Below are 26,311 nucleotides of genomic sequence, written 5' to 3' on the forward strand. Positions count from 1 at the left end.
ATTGATGTGCGGGGTGAGTGCCTGTGGCCCAAAAGCACCGTTCTGGAACTGTATCGCTAAAGCCTACTTGGGAATACACAGAAACTATTCAAAGTTCAGAACTTCCTGAAAAAAGGCCTGGAAGCCATCTTGACAGATTTCACCAAACAGCTTTACTGACTGCATAGAGCCCAGTGATAAAAGAGGGCTAATTGAATTCAATTAACTTCTGTCTAAAAGGCATTGTCTCCCCACTGCTGAGGACAATGCTCTAATACATTCACTCTCCTTCCTTCTGCACACATGAAGTATTCATTAGCAAATCATTTATTCAAGCATTTAAAAACACAGAAGACATTTTAAGCATTTGCAGACAGCTACAGTGCGCTTAGTATGCTTCTTCATCTTTAAGGCTGAGCAATTAAATACCAGACATGAGAGACGGTATAGGGCAAATGCTCCTCAAACAGTGGGGCATGGAACCATATTCGGTAACTTACTGCCAGTCGAAAGACGACACCATAGCCTGGCTGTAAGGTATTAAAACCATGTGAGTTATTCCAGCCAATCAATGAAGAAAGTTCTGAAAATGTATTTTTAAATGCTCATAATTAAATATAATTAAAGTAAACCATAACATAGCAGTGTAACATCAGAATAAATATGATGAAAGCATTTTTTTTAAATAGTTATACAAAAAAGTATTGTAATGTAATTTGAAGTATTTCAGCATTTAGTTTAAACATGCACTACAGATATTAATACACAATGTATATACTGCATCAAGTGCACAACTACTGGCAGTAAAAGAGTTTCAAATAAAATTCCTCACCTTAAGAAGAGCTTTAATCCATCTTAACTCTAATGCTTTCGCAACTGCAATGTGTCTGTTTTGGATAATATTCCTTTATTGTAGTAGTTTGCCATGTGTGAGTGTATCAAACACGTTTGGTTGCTGTTAACTGTGCTTTGCAATCAGTCAGGTTAAATATCCTGTTTGTGTGTCGAGGTTGCCTAATTATTAAAGCCACCGTCGTTCTGTTCAGTAGGCGGACGCTCGCTCATGAAATCGCTGTACTGTTCACTGGAATGATTGTAGAAGAGCATGACGTTGATAAGTGATGTATAGCAAAGAAAAAGGTCATCCTGCTCCGGCTGATGTTCTGTAGTTTGACAGAGTTTACGTTCCCCATTCTATCTGATAAAACAAGGTAGTTTATTTATCCTCTGTTTCACTGCTCTGACAAACAACAATTTTTTTTTTTTTTACTCTCGTGAGATCACCTCTGCAATGAGAGTGACCTGAAAAAGTGACAACATTTAGTTGGGATAATAAAAGACGAATGGTCACAAAAGAAGATGTGCAGGCTTTCTCACCTCTCAAAACCAATGGAGGTTAAGTTGGAGATTGCCCCACCAGGTCCAGCAGGTGGTGTGCTCAGTGGAAAAAAAAGAAATCACATTATGCATGAATTACAGAGTAGCTATCTGCATATCCATCCATCCAGCCATCGGAATGCTCCAATTGAGGACTCTATCTCACCGAGTCTCATATAGTTGCCGGGTGCGTGGTCTGCAAAACCAAATAACTGCTGGGGTATCTTATTAGCACCGGGTTAACAGGGCTTTAACAGTAGCTGCATTTCAAGTATCACCAATGGACAGCATCCAGCAGCTTTATCTACCTCTGCATGCGCTTTAAAAGGTTGGTTGCCCTACTTACTCTGTTGTTGCTCTGCATCAGCGGTATGAATACTGGCTGAGCAGATGAGCTGGCTCCTTGACGGTACTACAACATTGGTTCTGCTGCTGCTGTGCAATATACTTGTTCGTAAATCAGCATGGTGAAAAAGATTTTTCCATGCACTCCGAATCATTATTACAGTTTTTAAAAAAACAAAAAACTAAACAGCCTCTGTCCAATTATCACCTGCTTCAAACTGACGACACGTTCTCTTTGTAGTTTAAGCAAATAAACTCCTTGGCTATAATTGGAGCATTTACATTATCTAGCTAGCTAGTACAGTTTTCTGAAGAGTATTTGGTGAGATAGGTGTTTGTTGGGAAATAAACAATTGAAAATCCAAGCACTTTATGCAGCGTTCATGCACCCTTGAAAACACCTACATCCCGATTCAAGCACCTGTGGGGATTTTTATTGTGAGTTAAAAACAAATTTTGGAAAAAAACACAACCATGCAAAAATCTAAGCATGTGAAAGTATTTATATCAGCAGGGAAGCTGATTCCTCTTCTTTGGTTTGGCAGCTGTGCCTTATCTTTGAAACATCTCTCTACTGACACAGAACATCGATGAATAATCTGTGCCCGGACGCAACAGAATAATCTCAGATGTGTTTGCAAAGACAACAAACGACACTTCCAGTTCACCCCTGACGAAGACAAGCAGGAACTTATGGAAGCTTTATGCGGCCGCCCACACACAATCCCCCCGCAGACATGTATGTCTGCAAATCACTGTCAAGGGGTCAACCCAACATCCTGTTTGTTTTGCGTTTTAAATTGTTATTATAAATGAAGTAAGTAAACATAAGTGGCTTCACATGTGAAGAAAATCCTGCTCTCAGCATGCAGGCCAAACCCATTTAACACGACGCCCCTCAACGTCATAACGCCATCATATAGACCCAACATTCAAACCTGCAAATAGAAAGTATGAGTAATCCGTGCAGGAGATCAGAAATACGTGCGAAGGGGAGTTTGGTAATCTTATAATCCCCCCGTAATGTCGTAATGGTCTCTCAAAGCTTATCTAAACTAATTTTCTCTGTGGAATACAATCTCACATAAGAGATGGACCAGAAAGAGAAATAGCTCACAGTGTAATAGTGCAATGCAGTGAGGCAATCTTGCTGCAGCTTTATTTAAAAAACGTTGGTGGAGAGGGACCCCAATACAGAAACTCCCAATTAAATCCCTTTGTGCTAAATAAATACTAAGTAAATCAAAAACATCTTGACAGTCAATGATGCAGAAAAAGACACGTGACTATAAAAAAATTGTCCTTAAAGTTGTGATCACCTATTGGATAACCACAGCGGAAGAGGAGGCAGTGGGAGACTGAATCATCTGCAGGAACTCGCAGGTGAAGATGGCCTCTGCGCACTCCTCCATCACATCCTGAAACTCTGCCGCCACGTCGGCTACGGCGTCCCACAGCAACTCGTCTGCCAAGCTGGATGGCGAAAAGGAAGACAGACGATACACATCGGCGTTTAAGACTTGACAAAACACTAAAAAGGGGGTCCTTTTAATTGTGTATATTTACTGTTAGAACGGTGCCACAAAATCCTCAAATGTACAGCGCATATGATGCTGGCCTACTGTTGCGATATATAGATAAACATCAATAGTTAATTTTACCATTAGTTTGTTCCTACACACCGGTAAATGTAAAATAAGACATGAGGTGTCGCACAAAGATCAATTAATCATGATTATTTGGCCTTGGAAATATGGAAGGTCTTTGCAACCGATTTTTGCTTGATAATTTGTGTGGGACTGATTGTTGAATAATTGTGACTTGAGGCAACTGAGGCAAAATAAGAATGCCATTCTTGAGGCGCTGTTGATTCAAGTGTGACTACTTTGCAGTCTAAAGCAGTCCGGTCCGTCGGCGGGCCGTGGAAGACTTTCAGAAGCAATCACAAAAAAACCCACCTGTTTAAAAAAAAAAAAAAAAAGGGTTTGTAAATAACTACATCAAATATTATGTAAACGCATATCAATTTTGGAATTAAGGGCTATTATTTCATTGGAAAATAATATACTTTTAGAAAGTCCATCGTTTGTGCATGTTTATGTTGTTTTGTTTCATTATGTTTCGCCGAGTGATTATTCCCAGCGGTCCTTGAAGGCACCATAGCTGTGGCCTCCAAGACAAAGTGAAAGTAAGGTATAACTTTCTATAATACTGCCACCGATAGACTATATTTATCCCATTCATCGTTACTCCCACATGCTGCTGCTGTGTGGGAAAGCATAGAGGTAACGTTTGATGACGTTATTATGTCTGTGGGGCGAGTGGGAGTGTTCGTAACAATCTTTGGACAACAAAACTCCAGGCTCGGACCAATCGTGAGTCTGTATTCATTTTGTGCTTTCAGTGTTGTTGGAAGCTACTTTTCTGATATCCTTATTTTGGCCAAGTCAGACAGATGTAATGTGCTACGTTTTTACTGTGAAGGCTGGAAGTGTGTTGTCGGTCTGTGAGCACTTGACTGCTTCCTTCGGGTTAAGCTTTCACAACGTCAGTAGTCATATTATGTGTTATATATAAAACAAAGACAAGCACAATGTAACATGGGATGCTGATCTACAGCTTTCCTCGACAGCATTATTGTGCTACAACACTGGCATGAAAACAGGAGTTCAGAACATTCAGAGAGAGAAAATATTGAAAAATAATTTCACAGATGCTGCTTGATGCTTTCCCTGCTTGGAAATAATCATTAAGTAACTACAATGTAATCACTTAACAAATACAGAATAAAGATTAATTAATAATGAATAACTTCATAAAAAATAAGTAAATATAGACAGTGTATTCAATACCAAATTAATTACTGAAGCAACACATTAATTGCCTTTGCCAATTATTGTTGGTTGCAGACCAATGAAAATAGAAAAAATATAATCATTTGACATTTAACTCGAGCCACAAATCAAGATTAATTGACAGAGGCAGTCATTCTTTAAGCGGCAGCTATGTCATGAAAATGACTAAAACCAGTTTTTAGAAATGCAGGCACATATGTGTTGTGTCGCACAGAAGCAGGCAGATGCATGTCCAAAGTTAGATGTAAGCAAGCACTGACAACATTGCACTGCTCCGCCTTCAATAAATGAAAAGGCAGAGATGTGTCTCTCAAAACCTTCTTGTCATTTGTGCAGGACTACTAATAAGAACGTATTGGTCTGTTTGCCATTCAGCACGCACGTATGCACACAGAACCTGGAAGGAGACAAAGACTACAAGATTAACCTGACATCTCTGAGGGCATTTCAAATTGATCGATATTAGAAAAGATGCACGAAAAGGGTGGGCACCGAGATGAGAGCGAGTCTTCTGCATTGCAGCAACTTAACAATTCTGTTGAGAATGTAAATTTGAGACTAGGAGAGAGGAGGCGAGGAGTGAACGCCAGCGACTTACTGAGCAAACTATAAAAATCTGCATCATCCTCTCTGTATATGAGAAGGCTATGTCACCAGCAAACACCCAGCAGTGTGGTGTAGTGCAGTTCTAATTATAAGGACTGTGCATGATAGTCGCTATGCACAGAGAGAACAGTAAAGTCTCAGAGCAAATATGCAAATATTTGTACCATAAAGATGTAACTGGCAATGTACAGGGTTTCTTTAACGGGTAAGCTGTACAAAACTAATGGCGTGCTTCCCACATGTTCATTTATTTGTACAAATAATGAAAGGGACTGTATGCAACATTCAAAAGCATTATTGTACATGCCGCCCTCTTCCTTCCTTTAAGCACGTAGTGTATGCCCCGCATAACACATGCACACGCTTTACTTACGTTTGTTGTTAGCTAATGATAGCGATTTGGCAAAGTTTAGCTACTCGTGTTAGCTACCACTGAATCATAACAAAACGTAAATGTAAATTGTTGATCGCCTCGCTGAGACTGCTTTTGTGTGTGCGGATGAGCTAGGACATGTACGTGAATACCAGACAGTCATGAACGCCACTTACAGTATTTTATAAAAATGTACAACAACTTTTATGCAGTTTGACTCGCAATCTGTTTGTACAGTCTGCTCTTTTATACCATTTTAACCTATTGGTAACATATGCTAGCCCAGGGGTAGCATACTTTACTACCAAAAGAGCCATTTTGCCTCCTCTTCCATGAAAGAAAAATAGTGTGGAGCCGCAAAACATAACGCAGCTAATAAACTTTTAAAAGATTTAGTCTGTCTTAATTTTCCCTGTTACAACAACAGAATACAAGAAACAGAAGTGCGGTGTGCATGTTAACGGACGCCAACTAATGTGGTTGTGATAAATTGGTTACGCCTCACGAGCTGACGCCTTAAGAAATGTGCAGCACAGTTAACGGACAGCCTTCCTTTTAGTTTGATGGCTAACGCTGCTCGACTTAACCGTCAATCAGTGGACGTTTGTGGTCACAGGTTTGAGCCCCGCAGGTCAGAGAAGAAGAACTTAATTTTCTTCTGAGAGCTTTCTTATTTTGTATTCATGGCAAAATACGTCTCTCTCCTATCTCACCTAATGCAGGCAGGCACACACCGGTCCGCCACCCTTTCCCTTGCTCATCCAATCATCAGTCAGAACTCAGAACTAGGATGCATTCACAGCCTTACAGAAAGTCGGATATTTTTTTTTGACTATTTTCAAAATTGCGCATTTTCCCCATTTCAAAAAATATTGGAGATCTGCAATGGGAGCCACATGAACGAGCCAGTATCAGAGTCGTCGCTCCCTGAGTTGGGTATGAACGAGCCAGTATCAGAGTCGTTCATACCCAACTCAGGGAGCGACACTTCCCTTTTATCGGAGGTGCTAATAGCAGGAGAGGATTAGACCACCACTCCGCCCAGGCTTAGTGTAAGGAACCAATAGAAGGAGGGTGTTGGCACACCAATTCCGCCCACTCTTACTGTATTTAAGGCCTAGGCTACCAGCACTTATTAGTTCGCTGACGAAGCTCTTCGGATGAGGAGCAAAACGTCCGACAGAAGTACAGATGACGTCTCAAGAATCCTTTCCCTCTATAAGAGACAATGACATTTTGGTGATGTTCAGTCTTGTACCTGTCTGCAATGGACCAGGAGTTGAATCCTCCGCCCGCCTCATGTGCCACATCACACAGGTAGGTATCGTAATCGTCCCGGTACCGTCGGATGCTTCTCAGCATGCTACCTGGCACGCTGATGACCGTCCTGGTGCTCTGCTCCTTGGGACCCGGGAATATCGCAACACTGTTTCCTGGCTGCTGCTCTTCTTGTGGTGTCTCCTCTGTCAGGCTGCTCTCAGAAGGGACACTGAGTGAGAGTAACACAAGCAGATGTCAGGACACCTTTTTATCACCTTGAATATATAGACTGTTGAGCTAAAGGGTCTTTTAGGGCTATGGCTATAGAGATGACAAACAAATTTATTGACGGGAACCCGAATGGAAACACTGTCTGTGCTCAATATGAGAAGCAGGATGATGAATTTGAAAAGGGATGGTTTGCGAAAGGCTCAGCTGGGCACTGCCGAGCTCTATATAATCCTCCTTACTTGGACAGATCGGCCTGGTTCTTGTGCTCTCTGGGCTATATTTAGTGTTGCTGCAATTCCCACACACGCCTTTCTTGAATACCATTTGTGTTTGCGCGGCTCAAAAACTGACTTTTGGCAAATTACAAAATCAAGGAGGTTTAGGCTCACACTACATTCGATTTATATTAAAGCCAACAGAACCTCAAGCGAGTAAACATTTTGGCCACGGTGATGAAAGAAAAGGCCCCTCTAATAAAAACGATTCTTAGACTCTGGTTAGGGCGGACATCTGTATTGACCAGAAGACAGAGGGATGGTGTTGAGATGAAAATGCACAGAAAAGTAGCAGCGAACATCCATTCTAAAACTTTTCACACACTCTACAGCAGGTGTGGCCAAACTTTTTCTACTAGGGAGAAGAATCCTGGCACCAATTTTATATTTGCAGTTAAGTTATTTAAAAATGTTATACGTGAGATAATAGTGATTAGCAGTGGTGTGATCATTTTTTTTCACTGGCCCCAAACCCCAAACCGATGTGGTTGATGTGGTTGTGCTTTGTTCTATTATTACAAAATGCAGTGCGACAACAAAAAAAAAACTAGCTACGGATCGCAAATGGCCCCTGTGCTAGACTTTGGCCACCCCTGGGCTAGGCTAAGGCCAATGGCAGCAACAATAAGGGATGATTTTAGACAATTCTCAGCTGCACTACTACAACGGAGCCTTGGAACTCTAGCAAAATCAATTCTAGGTCAACCTTTGATTTAGTTAAATGTTGGTCAATTACAGAAGTGGAATCATTTACATGGGGTCAAACATCCATCATAAAACATTTTAGCATTGTTAATTGTCATGTAAGTACAAAAGGAAGTTATGCAACTATTAGCAAATCTAACCTTTGAGTCCTGATTTGAGCATTGTCTTATCATCACCGACATCATCATGAAATGGTATACCAAAAGGATACATTTTTTATATATTACCATGCTATATACACACCCCTTTGCTGGCACACACATACATTTGATAAAATGAATATATTGATTTTTGTACCACTATATGTATGCTAACTGTTGTCATACACAATCACACATACAGTCCACGTCGCCCTAGGATGGGTAGGTGATATATTTACGAGTGGAAAAGTATCCATAGAGCCAGGACAGGATGTGTTGCCATGGTAACCCAGGCCGAATGGAGATCTCAAAGACTTCCATTTCTTTGACCCGAGGGGGATGAGGACAGTATAAGGAGGATTCTGGGATCTCTCTCTTCTCGGGACGGGCGCCTGAAATCTTTTTGCTTCAATCAAGCTCATTGTAAAATAAGACGGTGAATATGAAATTGACAGTTTTGTTTTCCGCAATGAAAAAGGGAACACACCAACAATACATATAAAAAGGATGTTTTATCTTGTCTACCCCTGTGTTTGTGCTGATTCTAGATTGTTAGGCCATTTTTTTTTTTATTTTAGGCTGAATTTCAGGTTGTCGCAAGGGGTTACTGTCCAAGTTTTATGTAGGAGGTACACTCCCCTCCATAAGTTTGGGAACACCCGCACAGCTATTACAAAGAGTGTAAGCCCACTGGATCTCATCCAAAAGATGTCTATCCAGTAGAGGTGTCAGACAGCATACAGATTTGCTCCCCTGTCAACAGCTAGTGGCATGCACGGTATATCCAAAGGAGGACACAGCCTACATGAAGACAATGGTAGCAGCAAACAAATCAATGCAGAGGTAAAGGGGAAAAAAAGTTTTGATTGTTTCGACCCTGTTCAGTTTTACCCAAGGCAGCAGTCTTTTAACACTGACAAAACATTTGAATGCAATCCAATCAATGAAGCCCTAAAGTGAATGTGAGGAAGTAGAAGTCATCAACCATAAGCAGTCTGTCTCTACCTAAAACAGTGGCTCCAAACAAAAGATGTGAGTGGATTTAAAAAAAAAAAAAAAAGAATACATGAAAGGTTTAGAATTTTACTGAGTGGCTCTTTCATCTTTCTATCGATTTGTTCGAACTCCTGATGGAGCCACCGAGGGTCAGCCAATAGTACCAAATGAAGAGAGGCGGCCTGACCAGTGTCTGTGCCTGAGCTCTTCACTGTGGATATACAAATCTTATCAGCCACATGCTTTAAGGATGAAATCTCTCATGGTTGTGTCACTCGTCATTTGGTTCCACTCACACAAGAAAGGCAACGCGTGTTGAGAATTACAAATTGATGTGACAGTGAGGTTGTGGTTGGTTGTATTGTTATGATTATTATGGTTGTTTTTTTTTAGTTATTGGTGTTGTAACAACTGGTCTAAACAGCATACAATACGAATGCAGCTGTGAGCTTGTTGAAGTGTTGTTTTAGCATAGATGATATGTGCATGCGCTACAGCAGCTCGTTTCAGGTAGTGAAACTCAAGCCACATTACTTCCTGCTGATGACCTACCCACTCTGACATGTCGTGAAGGATAGATACATGTTGACATTAATCAGCAAGAGCATCTGGTGTAATTTCTGCTCTTCTTTCTTTAAGCGCCGGCAGACACAGCACGCAACTTCGATTTTCTTCACTTCATATGCTCCCCAAAGTGCTGGAAAAAGAACATCTCATCCAGGTCATTTGGCCACAAAAATACACCTCTAATAGGCCCCATTTCTCTTTAACAGCAACTCAGGTCATCTTACTAAGGTGCCCAGAAGTCAACAACAATATACCTACTAAAGGCACTTTCTCCATCCATCTCACACCTAACGACTCCCCACTTTCATCTTATTTGCCTTAAAGGGAGCTTGGCACGCACTTCAGTGTGACAGCACCCCTGCTTCTATTTGGGTCCGCTAATCGAAACAAGTTTAATGTTGGCAGCCATATATATTAAATACTATGCAAACACTTAAGAAGAGCCTCTTAACAGTGTCTTTACTAATTGGTCAATGTTTTATAGGGTTAAGACCCAGAAATAGGATTTACCAGTATTTTCCTTTTTTATTAGTTATTGCATAACACTTGAAATGTGATCATAAAATGGTAAAAAGCCTTCTTCGTTTATGACATTTTTTGTCATAGATCAGACACCTGGTGGTATACACTGCTGCTGTTGGCCACTTATAGGCATTTTTTGTTATTGATTTATTTACTTTATGGTTTTATGCGGTCAAGGTTTTCTCTTTTTTTTCTGCAGCTAGAGACAGCCAAGATAGCCATAAATTTACCTTCATGGAAGAAGTGAGGCCTCCCAGTGGGAAAGCACTTATGGGGACACTTCATGGTGAAAAAACTACGTACTGCTGTGTGGAAAAAAAAAACGTGTATCCAGTCTAGAGCTGTAATTATGGATCCCCAGTGGATTCTGCGTTTCTATCATTTGCATACACTGAGAAATACAGTGCATAGTCCACATTTGTTTCTCAAGGTAAAATGTCCACTAATGTATCCTGAGAGATAATTATTGACACTTAGCTAACTGAAAGATACAGGTTCCATACAGTAGAAGTCAGGTGATAAGGATACTACAGTCACAAGCCATTGCACCCCCAATAGGTTTGATTAGTCAGAGCTGAAAGCATTATAAAGGAACTCTGAACTTCAACTAAAAAGAATGGGAGGTCGTATCCTGAATCTCTCATAATGCACTTCATGTTCTTGGAACACTCTAAAGTGTCTAAAAAAAGAATACAAGACACCATCAAGATATTAAGGGACAAATGAGTGGAGATTAGAAAAAGGGTAAAGGACATAAAAACCCACCCGGTCTCCACGGGTTTCTCCAGAACAATATTAGCTGCTTCAGGCTGCCTCAGCACCAACCTCGTCAGTCTAATGGGCTGTGGAGAGCTTGGCCTGGAACAGGAAACTTGATCCTGAGAGCCTGGGAAGTAGAGAGAGAGTGTGGGGAGGAGGTGATTGAGCATGCAGGGATGGGTGAGACACATGCATTAGGTTCGGCTACCACTGTGAGTTGGAGCAATATCTCCACCTAGAGGAGAGCTTGTCAGGTAATAGAGTGTTTTGTCTGTTTGCACATGAGATGATTGGTACCTGCTGGCTGTCCCCACTGAATAGGGTCTGAGTAGGCAATAGAGGTAAAGCGTCTCCTCACTTCTTCCTGGTCCTTCTGCTCGGACACCAAACATGTTTGACAAACATTTTCACCTCAAAACTCCAGAGACAAGGCAAACACTCCAGAACCAGAACCAGAACCAGAACCAGAGCAGTACAAATAACAAGGCTCAGTTTTCCACAGTGATCTTTGTGTCAGGCAGTTCTCACCTGTATCTCCTCCATGCGAAGCAGCATACCCTCCAGGGTGGGGGATTGCATCATCCTATGGGTGACGCCTTCCAGCTGTTCATCCATCTTGACCGTCCACGCCGCCCGTGCAGCATCCTCTAAGAGGTCATCTAGAAGGGCTTCACCTAGCTGCTCAGCATTGTCTTCTACCTGTTTCAGCAGAACACCAAACATAAGGGCATTTTAAAGGAACTGAATTCAAGTAAGCGTATCTCTGGCCTTTTTTTTTTTTTATAGCAAAGCTAAGAATAGTGTCGGCTGTGAATTATTGGTAGGGGTAGAACAGCTCACCCTCTTTGCAGCCTGCTCTGACAGCTTATTCCTCAGAGATGCGCTGCTCCTACTTTTGGACTCGCCAAGATTCTGAGGTAAACACACAAATGAAGATAAACGGCAGTTCCCTGAGAAATTGCCCTTAAATGCGGAGAAGTGCTGTTGCCCAAACAAAATGCCACAGCAAGATGCTGAATAATGTATTACAGCATGTCATAGCAAGAGGAAGTATGCTGAATAAAATTCAAAACAAGGGCTTCGGAAAGCCACTTGAAGTTTGGAGTACTACTCACAAATCCAGGGCAGGGGGGGCATGTACAGTATCTCATTAAAATGAGTACACCCTGCCTATTTCCACAACCATTTTATTCCATCTTCTCAAAGAACAACACTATAGAAATGACTTGGATATATATTAGAGTAGTCAGTGTACAGCCTGTATAGCAATATACTGTAGATATACTGTCCTCTATGCACAGTATGGTGTTAAAGGCTACCAAAAAGGTTACATTGTCATCTGGACTACTACTAGTCCAATTCAATTTATTTATATAGCGCCAAATCACAACAGCAGTTATCTTATGGCACTTTACACATGAAGGTCACATTCATAAATGAAAACAGAGAACCACCAACTGAAACCCCACATGAGCAAGCACTTTGAAGACATGACTGTCTTCATGTTTCGTAAATGGAAAAATGCTGACACTTGTTGTATTTGGGAACTAAAGCACAGTTCCTGATTGAATATGGCGCCAAGGTTTCTGACTTTATTGTGAGGGGTGAGTATCTATACAGCACATAAATAACTAAAGAAAGCAAATACTATACTATCTTATTGTATCGTGGTCGTCATGCATGTTTTTGTTGACTGGAAGGTTTTGAGGTTGGACATCATTAGCTCAAAGTGGGATATTCTCAGATGCTGGCGACTTTGCTATGACATTGTCACATCACTGTTGATCTGTCCATCAGTTTGGCTTTGATTTGCAGTGGAAAATGCTGTATTGTAGCCTTGTTTTCCCAAAGCAGTGTGGCTAAATTCTATGGTGAATGGAACTGCACCACTCAGTGAAAATGTAGCAAAAATATCAAATTCTGTAATTGGTTGGGCAGAGAAATATAATATTAATCATCCATCCGGAATGCAAAGAAAGCACGTGTTGTTCTCTGGGTTTGAATAGATAGCAGATAGAAATGCTGCTATTACAGTACATGCCATTACGGTATTTAGTGCCGAGCAGTTTAGCTGCAGAAAAACATTAGTGGGATGGTTTGACCGTCTCATGACACAGCTAATTTATTCACACTTAAAAACCAAAAAAGCCAGCCAGCAAATCGAGATTCATGTTACTGTTGGAGCCTTGATGGTAAACACTTGTTCTGGGATTTATTTTAATTGAAAATGAAATGTGTTCCCTCCTTTAGTTTCTGTGCGCCATACAAACAGCTCTTGAAACAAGTACAAGTGATTCTTCCAACCTTGGCCTCGTCCAGAAGGGGCTGGATTTTCTCTCGAGCCTCCTGCTCAGCTCTCACAGCCCACTGTGTTGGTGAGACGACCTCGGCCCTGTAAACCAAAACATTAATTAGTTTCATTTGTCTCAAGCCGAGAGAATGTAGTCTCTCTGACAGTCAATATGGAACTGCACCAAGCCACTCAAAAGGCATCATTATTTCCATCCTTGCGGAAACTGAAGATGTATTGCTACTTTACCTCAATCTCTTGATACGTTTCACCTCCTCTTGACTCAGCTGGTTGAGCTCGTTCAGTCGCTGCGTTGTTATCTTGTCCAGCCAAGCACCTCTGTACCACGCCAGACATTACCACATTAAGCTAAATGCCACTATGTAACAGTATTTCACATTTACAAGACCTTGGCTATCGAATCAGGGAGGTGGCTCTTGATTAATTGGAAGGCACAATTGTAGCAATGCTGATTTGATTAAATAAACATATGTGGAGCTCTCAATCAAGAAGCGCTAAAAGCCTATTAATCCTTCACAAAGACAAATGACCTAGCTTTCGATTTAGAAAAGCAGTGAGAGTAATTTATTGGGGAAAAAATAACTTTGAATCACAGTACTGCCTGTGGCTCTGGATAAGTGGGAAGTGACACAGAGGTTGGAAATAATTCACTGAATATAGATGAGAGACTCATTAAAATGCCATTTATTTCACATTTCTTCTTTTACGCTGACATACTGATGCAAAAACCTACTCAAACTCAGTATAAATATTTCATTCCGACATGTCTGATAATCATAAAAACAGTCAAACGGAGCACACAGCGAGCCTCACCTTAATGTTTCATTTTGGGCTTGTTGTTTATTTCCTAAGCTCAAGCCGGCCTCCTCGACTGACCCCACGGTCACTTTCTGCATCACAGGACTCGATGATGAGGGCTTTGCGGGAGACGAGAGACATCTGGGCTCTGGTGACATCTTTTGATGAGCGCTGAGGGGACAGCAGAGACACACAAGCAACATTTTGACAAAGTTTGTAACATGTGATCGTCAAGTCCATCCATCTTGATGCTATTGCAGCTATTTCTGTTTTACTATTTTCTGGCAGTCAGACAGGTGCTTCTTTCTACTCCAATGTAAATGCATGTATTTTTCAAAATAAAGTAAACCATTACCATTATTTAATATCTTATATATAATACCGATTTATTACAAATATATAGTAAAATTAGTGTTAAAATAGTGACGTTGCTTATTTGGCCAGGTTGCTGCTTTTACATTGTGTGTTGGTGTTTTCTGCTTACATACACTCTTTGTCTCTTTGTGTAACTCTGCATGTAAACACACCTCAAATGCACCTGATCTGGCGGGGAATAAGAAGACATAGCAGGAGGGATCGGTGTTGCCAACTTAGCGACATTGTTGCTATATTTAGCGAGTAATCAGACCCCTCAAGATGGTCTTTTTCAAAAACGTGACTAGCAACAAATCTAATGAAGACATTTGGAGATTAAAAGAGAGAGGCTATCAAAAGGATGAGATGGTATAGACGTGTGAACACCGCAGTTTATTTGGTGGATTTATTAAGCTGCAGTAGCGCTGGAGAAAGTTATGGATAAGTTTCACTTTTTGTATTTTTTTGGTGTTTTATTACAGTGTTCCCTCACGCTATTGTGGCTCACCTTTCGCAGATTCGCTGATTTTTTTAGTGTTTTTTTTTTTTTTTTTTATTACAGCGTATGAACGTTGTTGTTACAGGCCGAGCCAGCCCCTTTCAGAAGAATTGCATTGTGGCAAGTTGAGTGTCTCTCTTCCCACCTTGATCTGTCTGCACCGCCCATTGTTTTCTGTGTCCTGATTGACCATTGTCAATCAATCTCCTTCATGCCGTCCCCGCCATGTCTCCTGTGTCATAGCTAGCTTGCTTGCTTGCTAGCTTGTAAATGAATCTTGGGTTTGTCTGCATATGTTTTAACAAGGATCCAAACACGCAAGAGTACAGCAGAATGGCGCCAGGACGAAAACACACGGTCACAGTAGTGAAATATGCATGAGTGACTTAATAATTTCTTGTGTTGATCATTAAGGTTGGTTACTAAAATTCCAACAAAGGTTTGAACTTTTTTGAGAGTGTTTAAACAACTGAGAAATGTGAGAAAATGTTTTTGCCTGTCTGAGAAAAGTGTATAAAGTGTATGGGGAGGGGTTTTACAGCCTTAGAAGATAAAAAAAGAAGTTGGCTACTTTGCAGATTTCACTTATTGCGAGCTATATTGGGAAGCTATCCCACACGATAAACGAGCGAACACTTTATATTAACTATATTCTGCCACTCATGTAGTTTGTAAGGTAAAGAATACTAATTAATATGGTGCAGGGCTCTTTTACACCATGGCAAACTACAATCATAATAATAAACATATATTAATACCTCTCGATATCAATCAAAACCTTCTTACGGCAATATATTGCAATGTATAGGTGTACCTAATGAAGTGTCGCTTGAGTGTTGACTGGTGTGTATACTAAAACTTTAATAATGCAAGATACATTTTAGTGCAGTGAGTTTCATACTTTGGACATAACACTCAGGTAACCAGTAGTGAGCTGATGGGAAGAAAAAGCACAAGGATGCTCACCGTGGCGGTGAAAGAGAGTGAGATGACGCAGGTATCCACGGCACTGACGGCTCCCTTTGTGGAGGCTGATTCACCCGAAGTCGAGAAGACACGGTGGGCTGCTTGAAATGTGCATCCTTCTTCTGGTTGCCCTATGATGATATAAACATGATAATTTCATGGGTCAACTTTAACTCCATGGGTTAGTTGTAGCATTCAGCATGCTTGCCTATTAAGTAGCTTTAATGTCATAGGGAATATTCAGTTCATTTCAATAAATACCAGCATTTTTGGAGGAGACTTGCTCTTCTCATTCTGTGGTAACCCCACTTTTTTGCTTTTGTTTTCAGATACATGCAGTTCCTCCAGCGCCCTGTGCTGTGCCGGCCTCTGTGGTCCTCTTTGCTTCTGTGCCGCCATCCTCTGAGCTGTCAACATACAGTAAATGTGTGCAGGGCACATGACAAACAGTCAGATCCCTACAGGGCTTAATCAACTAACAGCAGGAGGCCGAGGCTGCAATTAAAGCTAAGTGTGTTTGCCTGTGTGATGAAACAACGGAGGACCGACTTCAGCCATCAGCCCAAACATGAAGTCCCAAAAGCAATCAGGTTATTTCCAAATTAACAGTGCTTCCAGGGGAACGTTAATTAGGAGCAAGTAAGAAATCAGCATAGCAGCATGTGCATAAAGTTATCCATAAGGAAAGTAATTAATTACTTAAACAATCAAACTTACAAAAACACTCACCCTGGATACGTCTTGTGGGATTTGTGGCATAAGCAGGGCCGTGTGCTCTGCCCCGCCCCTTAGGTGCTCTGGTAGGTGACAAACTGTGATAACTGGACTTCTTCTGTGAATGACAAGCTTGGTCTTGCATCTTTTGCATTTGCAGCATCTCATGTTTACTGATGGCAGAATCCAAAATCTAAGGGGAATGAACAGACAGCACAAATATAATACACCATACACAGCATGGTACACAGGGACATTTTTGATACAGCGCTTGAATTTTATTTCATTACATTGTACAAGTGTACTTAATGTTGTGTATTGTTGTATCAAAACTTAGCCTCAATATATTTTCTAAGACAGCTTTTGTATTTTTGGATATTTTCCTTCTTCCGTTCTTAATTGTGAGCTTCCAGATCTCAGCCTCATCGTAACTCACGGTAACAGTTCTTGCTTTTTACTTTCTGGTTCCACAGGTCTGCTCCTCACCTCTAGTTTCTTCAGGATGCTGACAGCGGTTTCGGGCATAGCTGAACCCGGCTCAACTTGTATCTTGGCTGAGCACAATGAGAGCTGGCAAATTAGCCGGCTCAGCTCTTTGCAATGAGACGGGAGCTTGCCATAAAACTGCTCGGAGAGCTGGTGAACAATAACCTGCAAAGCCTTCAGAGTCCCACGATGGGCACCTGCGAGCCGTTGGATTGCTGTGGACTGGAGAATAGAGTCAATTAGTAAACTTTTTTTATTAATACCTTTGTCCATAAATGACCCACAGAGGAGAAAAACAATAGCTGTAATGAAAAGTATAACAATTTTTTAAATTCAATTTAACGCATGTGGATGGTGTTTAATAAATGAATCGAATCATCTGCTGTTATTACATTTGTGAATTTCCTCGTATTTTTAATGAGTGCCCTATAAAGTGTTATTCTTATGAACTACAATATCAACAATGAAGGCAGATGCAATGAGAAGCACCACACAGATGGTGTGTGGAGTCAGTGTTCAGTGCAAATGTTTATTGATCATCATCAGGGTGGATGTAAACACTGTAATATTTAAACAGTCTTGGCACTGACATACCTTTTTAGCTTCCCATATGTCCTGGTTGTGCAACTTCTCTATGTACTGCTGTATCTCTCTCATCTAAAAAAAATATAGATGTGATTATTGGGGGAAATGCCATTCAAACAGCAGTGAACTACCTGTTGTTGGAGAGCATAGATGCTACGTGCTGAGTGCACTGCTTGATTCTGCCAGCGAACCTCCAACTTCTTTTGTTCTTCGGGTTCCAGCGACTCCTCTCCTTCTGTTATTCAAAACAAATATTTATGAAATTGCCAAAAGGAGCTGGTAAGTATGGTTATTTTCACCAAACAGCCTACTTCTGTCAGCCAGTGTTTCCACTTGGTGGATAATGTTATCCAGCTCTTTGTCAAGCTTGTGCATCTCCTGGCTTAAAAGATCCTGCTGGCCCGCAACAACATAATGTTGTGTACAGGACGACTTAGGCTTCTTGGATGTGTCCTCTGCGCTTTGCTTTGGAGTGCATCCACCACTCAAACTGGTTGCTCTATTCTATAAAGATAAAGAAAGAAGTCACAACAGAGTTCACTGGTAAACGACACAATAAAAACATACAATTTACCTGAAATCGCAATGTACATGTGTACCGTTTGTGGCAGGCGACCTCTTGATATTGTCTTTTATTGACACCACAAGATGACAGTACTTGCATTTGCACCATCATGAGTAGTCCACATTTGCAGCTTTATCAACCTCTGCATGCACTTTAAAATGCTGGTTGCACTACTAAGTGCATGGTGCGCAACTCATGCATGTTGATTACTGTTGATTACAATGAACTCATCAGCAGTATTAATGCTGGCTGAGCAGTTTGCTCATTATCGCTATTACAAAATTGGTTATGTTGTTGTTTTGTGCAATATACTTGATAATAAATGGGCATGTGGTCAAAGAGAGCTACATTTCTCTTTCCAATATCTCATGCACTCCAAATCATTATACTTTTTTTTTTTAACTTATATTTATATGAGTATATATATAATGAGTTTTTACATTTTGGAAATAACAGTCTCTCTCCAATTATCATCTGCTTCCCAGCTTTGTGGTTTAGGTAAATAAACCAATAATTACTACTGGAATGTATTATATTTGCCTAAATATATTGCACTTAAGTCACTGGTAAGGGGACCAAGATGGTAATGTGTTTATCTGGGTGGAATTATGTTATTATGCAATTTTCTGACTAAAGATTACGACATTTTTGAATGCAACAGAAGAAAAGTTTTTTTTAAAAGTGCCTGTTTGTATGCACTCTCTGAGTGTTCCAGCTCAGCGTGCAGAGTGAGGAGCTCCTGTATGTGGATATTCTGCTGGTGTGCAGCTTCCCTTTGCTTCTGGAAAGGAGGCCTCACTGAGTGGGGGTGGCCATCTAATGCCCTGGAAGGCTTCTTGGATGTGCCCTGTGGTTGTCTGGCTGCAAGTAGGTTTACTCTCTCCTTTCGATTTACATTGGTGGCTCTGCCCTATATAGAAGGAAATTCATTCATTCATTCATTTTCTACCTCTTATCCTGTTCACGGGTAAGCTGGAGCCTATCCCAGCTGACTTGGGGCGAGAAGCTCGGTACACCCCGGACTGGTTGCCAGTCAATCACGGGACAACCACTGACAGGCATACCGACACCCATGGTCAATTAAGAGTCTCCAATTAACCTAACATGCTTGAAAGGTCATAGGTAAACAATACAGTATAATCTATACACTGGACTAATGGCCCAAAGCAGCTATGATCTAATTGAATACGAAGTCCTTTGTTTACCTTTTTTAGATTTTCCAGCTCATTTTGAAGCATGCGGATCTCCTCTCTTAAGACACTGTGTTGGTCTACCGCTCCCACTGGCCTACAGACAGGATGTCTTGTTGTGGGTAGCGAGCGGCCACTTGGCTTGGAAGCAATGGGGCGCTTCTTGGTTGTGTCTACTGGATGTTTGGATCCAGGTCGGGTCAGTCTCTCCTTTAGATTCACACTGGTTGTAATCTCCTATGAGAAGGAAATCAGTGGGTTGTTTATGGGACAAAGTCACTGGTTCTAAATGACGTGCACATACACACCAACTACCTGAGGCAGGGCCACATCTATTGTGTCCGATATAGATACATTGGCAGGGGATTTGTACATGGTATTGAACCGTCGTCTTCTCAGGTCTCTCTTGGCCAGATTTACAGCAGCTTGTAGCTTCTCTTCAGACAGACTGCTGAAGCTGAGCAAGCTTTTGACGCTGTCCCCCTTCTCCTGCTGCCCTGACAGGGGAAGCAGCTTTTCGATCACAATGGGGGCTGGTGGACCCACAACGGTGGCACGGTTGCTGATGCTTGCGGGAACAGCTTCATTGAACAACAGCTGTATAAAAGGATCATTTTTTAAAGTGTTTATAATTTGTTGTGGAAAAGGCCATTGTAATCTCACAAAAGCCAGTAGACCCCTCACATTTCAGCAACCATTTGTATTACAGTACATCTTCTCATGGGACAATACAATACAAATTAAACTTGGATATACTTTACAGCAGTCAGTGTACTGCTTGTAGAGCAGTATGTATGTGTTTGACTAAATAGCTTAGTCAAGCATGATGGTGGTGGTAGCTTCGTGGCTTGTGGCAGCATGAGGACTGGCAGCACTGGGGAGTTACAATTCACTGAAGGAAACATGAATTCTAACATGTACTACAGTTTCCCCTCCTGTGGGACACTGGGCCACAGGGCAGTTTTCTAACATGAACCCAAACACACCTCCAGAAAGATGAAGACGAAGGGAATGGAGTGGCCAAGGACATCTCCAGAACTGAACCCAATTGAGTACCGATGGGGCATATTTCAGCCGAAGGCAGGTGGAGGAGGAGTGCAATGTGCCTAACATCCACCAGCTCTACCAGGATGCCATCATGGTTGAGTGGAAGAGGATTCCAGCCTATTCAGCTCTGGTGAACTCCATTGCCAAGGCAGTGCTAAATAGCAGTGGTGCTCACACTAAATATTGACACTTTGGCTACAATTTGGACATGTTCACAATGCAATACATTCCGCACATTGACTACTCCTTGACTATATCCAAGTTTCATTTCTATAGTATTGTCCCTTGAAAAGATATGGAGGGTTGTCGTCACTTCTGTGAGACTGTAGTTGACCTCAAGGTGTCAGATTTGTAAAAATATGTAAACAGTGTATATTGTCATTTAATGGTTGCCTTACTTCAACTAAGCATCTGGTACTAAAGATTTGAGCAACTAAATGTTTCTTATGCATTTTTAAAGACGTATGGTATTCATCAAGCCTGTATCCTACTTAAATGTTGTATTATGAGATGCTAATTATGATCATTGAGCGTATATCATTAATATTCAACAACATAAAAAAACTAAATGACCATACGTCAGTAAAATGAGCATATAGATGATCATAATCGCACAAATTAAAGAACAATGTCAGAGGGGAATGTATTAATTTAAGTGCTTGCAACGGCTAAGTTGACAACACAAAACATAATATGAAGTCATCGTTTACCTTAGTTTGGGAGGTCCCAGCGGATAAATAGCCACTGCTATGGGTGGGTGAGCGTAAAACAACCCACTCCCTATCATTAGTTTGTTGTCCAATGGAAATCATGGCAGCTATTTTTTTTTAAATACACTCGTCACAGCAAAAATGACCGAATTAGCCGCTAACTACGGAAGAGCTAACATAGCCTTTGTATTGAAGTTGCGTCCATCAAATGATTCAAAAGCAAATAAAAAGTCAATATGCAGATATTGTATATTAAATCGGTTGTATATTCTGTAAAAAAAGCTACGTTTATTTACACTGTTGTCCACTACTCGTTTAAACCGTCGCCGCCATGACAACAACAAGTACGGAAAGCGACAGAGCTCAAATATTAGTAGTGCCGTTTCTACGAAAATACACATACTCGTATATATAAAACTAAATATTTAATTAGAATTGTATTGCTATTCACATAACACAAATATAGCTAAAATAGATTATTGGCAATAACAATGCGTTGTCATGAATTATTATACACGGTGACACACACCGGAAGTGTTCGTGTCACATGTTTCTCCAAAGGTTTCATTTCAGTAGCTGACGCTACAGGAATAGTACTTCTCCACGTTTTTTCCTGATACATCTACCAACTTGCAGCTTCTCTGATCTGCGACGAATGGAAACATGGCCCACTACGAAGAAATAAACGTGCGTGGCTACACTGAATTCTGCCAGGCAGTGTCAGAAAGGAAGGGAAAGGACATATTTGCCTATTTCTGTGGCGATAAAGACGAACAGGGGAAGAGCTGGTGTCCAGATTGTGTGACAGGTAACGTGTGTCCAAAATGCATGCTTGCTTCATTTTAATGTCTTTATATTTTTTGTCATGAGTTGCAAAATGAAAAAGACTAATAGGTTTAGGGGGTATTCTGCAAAGCGAGTTTAGTGGGTTAGCGAGCTGTGTTGAGTGGAAAGCCGGACTTGTCGTGTTCAGCAAAGGTAGCTCTCATTTAAAGCAGCTGTATCGCCATGGTAACTTAGGCTAAACTCAGAGCCTGGTCGGGACCAGGTTATGCCCAGGCTTTCAGCTTAAAATCAGCTGTAAAAGTGCCACTGTTTCACTGTTTAACTAATTAGGAGATGGCGTCACCATTTATTTAGAACCTACGAGGTTCCCGAGGGAACGTGGAAAAAATCAAATGAAAAGAGCATCCCTTGATAATATTATCCATCTACAAGTGAGATACATTTTCAGCCGAGGGAATACAAAAGATATGCGCACGCGAGCACCAGAAAATGCAATATGAAATATTCATTATTAATGTTCGCAGATGTAAGTGTCATAGGAGTCCTTGCGTGTTAGTCTTCTTATGTTACAAGGAATAGGAATAAACACTCACACATCCATCAACTGCATTAAAACACTTGTTTTAGGGGGAAAAAGTAGCCACAAAACACGTCACACACAAAACACTGACATCTAGTGGTCACAACGAGATACAGCAGATTAAAAATATTTAATGAATTTTTTTTATTAAAAACAAAATATAGTCCTCCCTAGCTGCATTGGCGGCGACAGTGTTGCTTTTAACAGTCATACTCTTTGGGGAACTCCTCATAACGCTCCATAATGATTACGTACTCATTTTTTGTAAAATACACTGGCTGGGATCGCTTCACTTTTCAGCGGAAGTAGAATAATATGACGTCAAACGCCCCCTTTCATGTGAACGCGCAAGCCACTTTCTCCTTATACCCCCTTAATTGCATTGCACTTTTTAATCCACACAACCCTACTACTTCGTTATATAACGATCTCTTTAATTTTAATAGCAGCTTCTTTTTTCATCTTCTTTCTTTTTAGCTGAGTCCATTTTAAGAGCAGAAATGAGTCACCTCCCCGAGGGCTCGGTCTTCATCTACTGTCAAGTTGGTGGAAGGACCTAGTAAGTATTTTGTTTTTATTACTTTTTGGGTCCATTCACAAACTAGAAGTGCCATCACCTTTACTACCACCGCTTTGGCCTGTGGCATATGAAGTGCGTTAAGTAATATTTCAGAAAAAGCAAATAGAATTTCAATTACATTTCAGCAAATCTTTGGTTAATACATTTGTATTTTGACAACTAGGTGATGCAGTGTCAGTAGACACTGCGTGTGAGTGCTGAAAAGCTGAAGCGAAACTGAAATGCTTTGAAAAGGTACGAAAATCAAAAATTAGAACGAACACGTGAGCCGTTTGGAAGCCTGAAATGCTGTGGAAATGTGTCGAAGCCTAGAATGAATGTCAGAATAGTTTGGAAGCTCAGCTGAAGCTGTATTGAAATGCTGTAGAAATGATGAAATGTATTTAAGGTCTTTTTAGAAGAAAAAATAAACACAATATGAAATAATTTTATACAACATGATGTATAATTGTTTATTTATTTATACATCACGTTGTATAAAACTAGTGCGAGCAACTGAAAAAATGGGAAGAAGAAGAAGAAGTGAAAGAATAGATGAAAAATGGTGCACAATTTTATATGTGTGATGTAATACAATTTTACACACCATGATGAATGCCTACCCGGGGATTGGACCGACAACCTTTGGGTTGGGAAGCATGCACTCTATAGGTTCCTAGTTGTGAAGCCTTAGCTTGGCGCTCCCAATTCTTCCCTCGTACTCTTCTGCTTGCAGCAGCATGAAAAAGACACTCCAGAAAACTGCTCTTCATTTTGTTCACTTTACTTTCAAAACTCAAACAACATGAGGACCGCATACGTGATACTTGAACCTGCAACCTTTTGGATTGGGGACCAAGTGGTCAAACCACCTAAGCCAAACTAACAAACTGCTCTTAGTTTCATTCTGCGGTTAGCATATTTCCGCAGCATTTCAATTGAGCTTCAGCTTCCGAGCGGCTCGAATGTTCATTCTAAATTTTGATTTATGTAGCATTTCAGTTTCGCTTCAGCTTTCAGCATTCACACGCAATGTCTATTGGCATTTCATCATCTACTTATTATTATGATTATTTTGTTGTTATCATTGTCCCTTTTCTGGTATCATTCAAACCTGCAGTAAAAGCCTGTTGTTCATCTTCTTAATGGCTTATATTTGCATTTTACTTGATTAAGCCATTTTTATGCTTGAAAATGCTTAATAAAAAAAGTACAATTTGCTTAAATATGTATTTAAAAAAAAAATAATAGTCCAAATTTAACCACGAAACAGCATGCTTTACTAATTAATATGTTTGAAAAAATATGATAGCGTGAAGCTGTGAAATTTGAATTCGAGTGATGACTATATAATTTCCATTTTATTGGAAAAATGTTTTTTTTTTTGTTTTTTTTTTTGTTTTGTTTTGATTTTGGCATGTAAAGGTTCTTTAGTTAACACAGTTTGTAGGGGTAATGGCTTAATGGAGACATAACAGAAAATGAGCCTGGCCAGTGTGTGTTATGATGATTGTACCTGCTGCTGACATTTACAAGAAAGTATACAGCGGTAACCGCTCTAACTCTTTAAAGTTAAGCTTGTAACGGCAACAGACTAGAATGAAACAGTATCCATATCGCTCTTCTGTTCCCCCCCTCCTCCCTCCACTCATTTCTGTTTCTCCTAGATCAAAGTCATGTTAAATGTTCATTTATCAATTTAAATCCTAATTTATATGTATTTGCTTTTGTTTTCCGCCTGTAAAACGCAAATTATTGTCAATAATACGTGGTTTGGATTAAATATTTTGAGTGTCTTTTTTTGTAACCAAAAATCTCCCAGTAAATGGCTTTATCAGCAAAATACATGTTCTTGTGTGTTTAGTGAATGATCTTACAATTTTGGTTGCAGAATAGAGGGAAAAAACAAATTGAATACATTTTCTTATTAATCTGGCATATACAATGTCTATTCCTTTATGAATACATAAACAATGTTGCTGATTCTTAATTTTTGACGCAGTTGGAAGGATCCAAACAACGACTTCAAGAGGACGCTGAAGCTGACTGGGGTGCCCACCCTCCTGCGATATGGCACAGTACGCACGGTTTTGTTTATTTATTTTTATTTTAACACAGAATAGCGTGACATCCGTCTTAAAGTAATCAACTTTATTATATGTCTTCTTTGTGTTATTTTCCAGCCTCAAAAGTTGGTGGAGGAGGAATGCTTCAAAGCAGAGCTGATGAGGATGATGTTCACTGAAGACTGAAAGAGAGAACATGTGCCTCATTCATCAACAGCCAACTTGTTCCTAATAAGTCCAGAACATCATCTTGCTCTATATGCAGTCATTTCATAATTTCAGTCCATTTAATCATATTGTAATATTTTTTATGTGTATAATCTATGTTGATGCCTTGCAACAGCCTTTGAAGTTATGTTGTTGTTTCTATCGGTTTTGTAATGAACACTAGGGGGCGATATATCATTATGGATAGTCATGCAACTCCCATCAGAAACTACTGATTTGGACATTTTTGCTGATTATTTGTTGAAAACATTTTACAAGCCTATAAAAACATCTTAAAGTTAATATCCAAATCAGAGCCTAACACATTTTAATATATGTTTATTTACGGACACAAAATAATAAAGCTAACTTGATTATTATGATATACATTCCTAGATCCATGTTCCCACCCTAACCTATGGTCATGCGCTTTGGGTCGTGACCGAAAGAACGAGATCGCGGATACAAGCGGCTGAAATAAGTTTCCTCCGTAGGGTAGCTGGATTCACCCTAAGACTGAGACTGCTGCACCCGCGACCCGGACCCGTATAAGCGGAGGAAAATGGATGGATGGATGGTAGATGTTGCTTAACTTCCCTAATGGCAATATGAAAATACATCAATATAGTTTTTAAAAAGTTCAAAATGAATATACCGTAATATACAATAATAATAATTAAATTAAATCTTATTAGTTATTAAGATTACTAAATTGCGAAAGGTAAAACTACATGTATTTTTTTTGTTATGAATAAAGGGCATTTTACGTCCGCGACCCTAGTGAGGATAAGCGGCATAAAAAAGAATGGCTGGATGGATACTGTACATGCATTTTACTTGCTAGTATCGATTCTCTTATTTGTCATTACCATTTGTGAACACTAGCCGGCGATGTATC

The 26,311-nt window shown here is 40.3% G+C and overlaps 2 protein-coding genes across 3 annotated transcripts; one reads left to right on the top strand and one right to left on the bottom strand.

Annotated features, from left to right (window-relative positions):
- Window positions 1–1,524: 1,524 nt before the first annotated feature.
- On the bottom strand, window positions 1,525–21,545 carry kiaa0753 (KIAA0753 ortholog). Of its 2 annotated transcripts, XM_054795246.1 has the most exons (19): window positions 21,216–21,545; window positions 19,774–20,055; window positions 19,474–19,695; window positions 18,015–18,207; window positions 17,835–17,938; window positions 17,713–17,775; window positions 17,119–17,340; window positions 16,648–16,825; window positions 16,180–16,325; window positions 15,919–16,049; window positions 14,115–14,270; window positions 13,530–13,619; window positions 13,295–13,382; window positions 11,831–11,902; window positions 11,519–11,689; window positions 11,288–11,363; window positions 10,997–11,117; window positions 6,794–7,024; window positions 1,525–3,174 (listed from the first exon to the last, which is right to left on the bottom strand). In XM_054795246.1, exons 1-19 carry the CDS (start codon window positions 21,315–21,317, stop codon window positions 3,021–3,023), a joined length of 2,802 nt encoding a protein of 933 aa, XP_054651221.1. In that variant the 5' UTR covers window positions 21,318–21,545; the 3' UTR covers window positions 1,525–3,020. The 2 variants fall into 2 exon arrangements, with proteins under 2 accessions (XP_054651221.1, XP_054651222.1); XM_054795247.1 differs by lacking the exons at window positions 19,474–19,695; window positions 19,774–20,055; window positions 21,216–21,545 and adding an exon at window positions 18,278–18,545.
- A 222-nt stretch (window positions 21,546–21,767) lies between these two features.
- On the top strand, window positions 21,768–25,774 carry txndc17 (thioredoxin domain containing 17). The gene is made up of 4 exons (XM_054793998.1): window positions 21,768–22,023; window positions 23,059–23,140; window positions 25,143–25,218; window positions 25,324–25,774. Exons 1-4 carry the CDS (start codon window positions 21,879–21,881, stop codon window positions 25,390–25,392), a joined length of 372 nt encoding a protein of 123 aa, XP_054649973.1. The 5' UTR covers window positions 21,768–21,878; the 3' UTR covers window positions 25,393–25,774.
- The last annotated feature ends 537 nt before the right edge of the window (window positions 25,775–26,311 follow it).

This window comes from Dunckerocampus dactyliophorus, chromosome 12 (genome assembly GCF_027744805.1).
Source record: "Dunckerocampus dactyliophorus isolate RoL2022-P2 chromosome 12, RoL_Ddac_1.1, whole genome shotgun sequence".
Lineage (NCBI taxonomy): Eukaryota > Metazoa > Chordata > Actinopteri > Syngnathiformes > Syngnathidae > Dunckerocampus > Dunckerocampus dactyliophorus.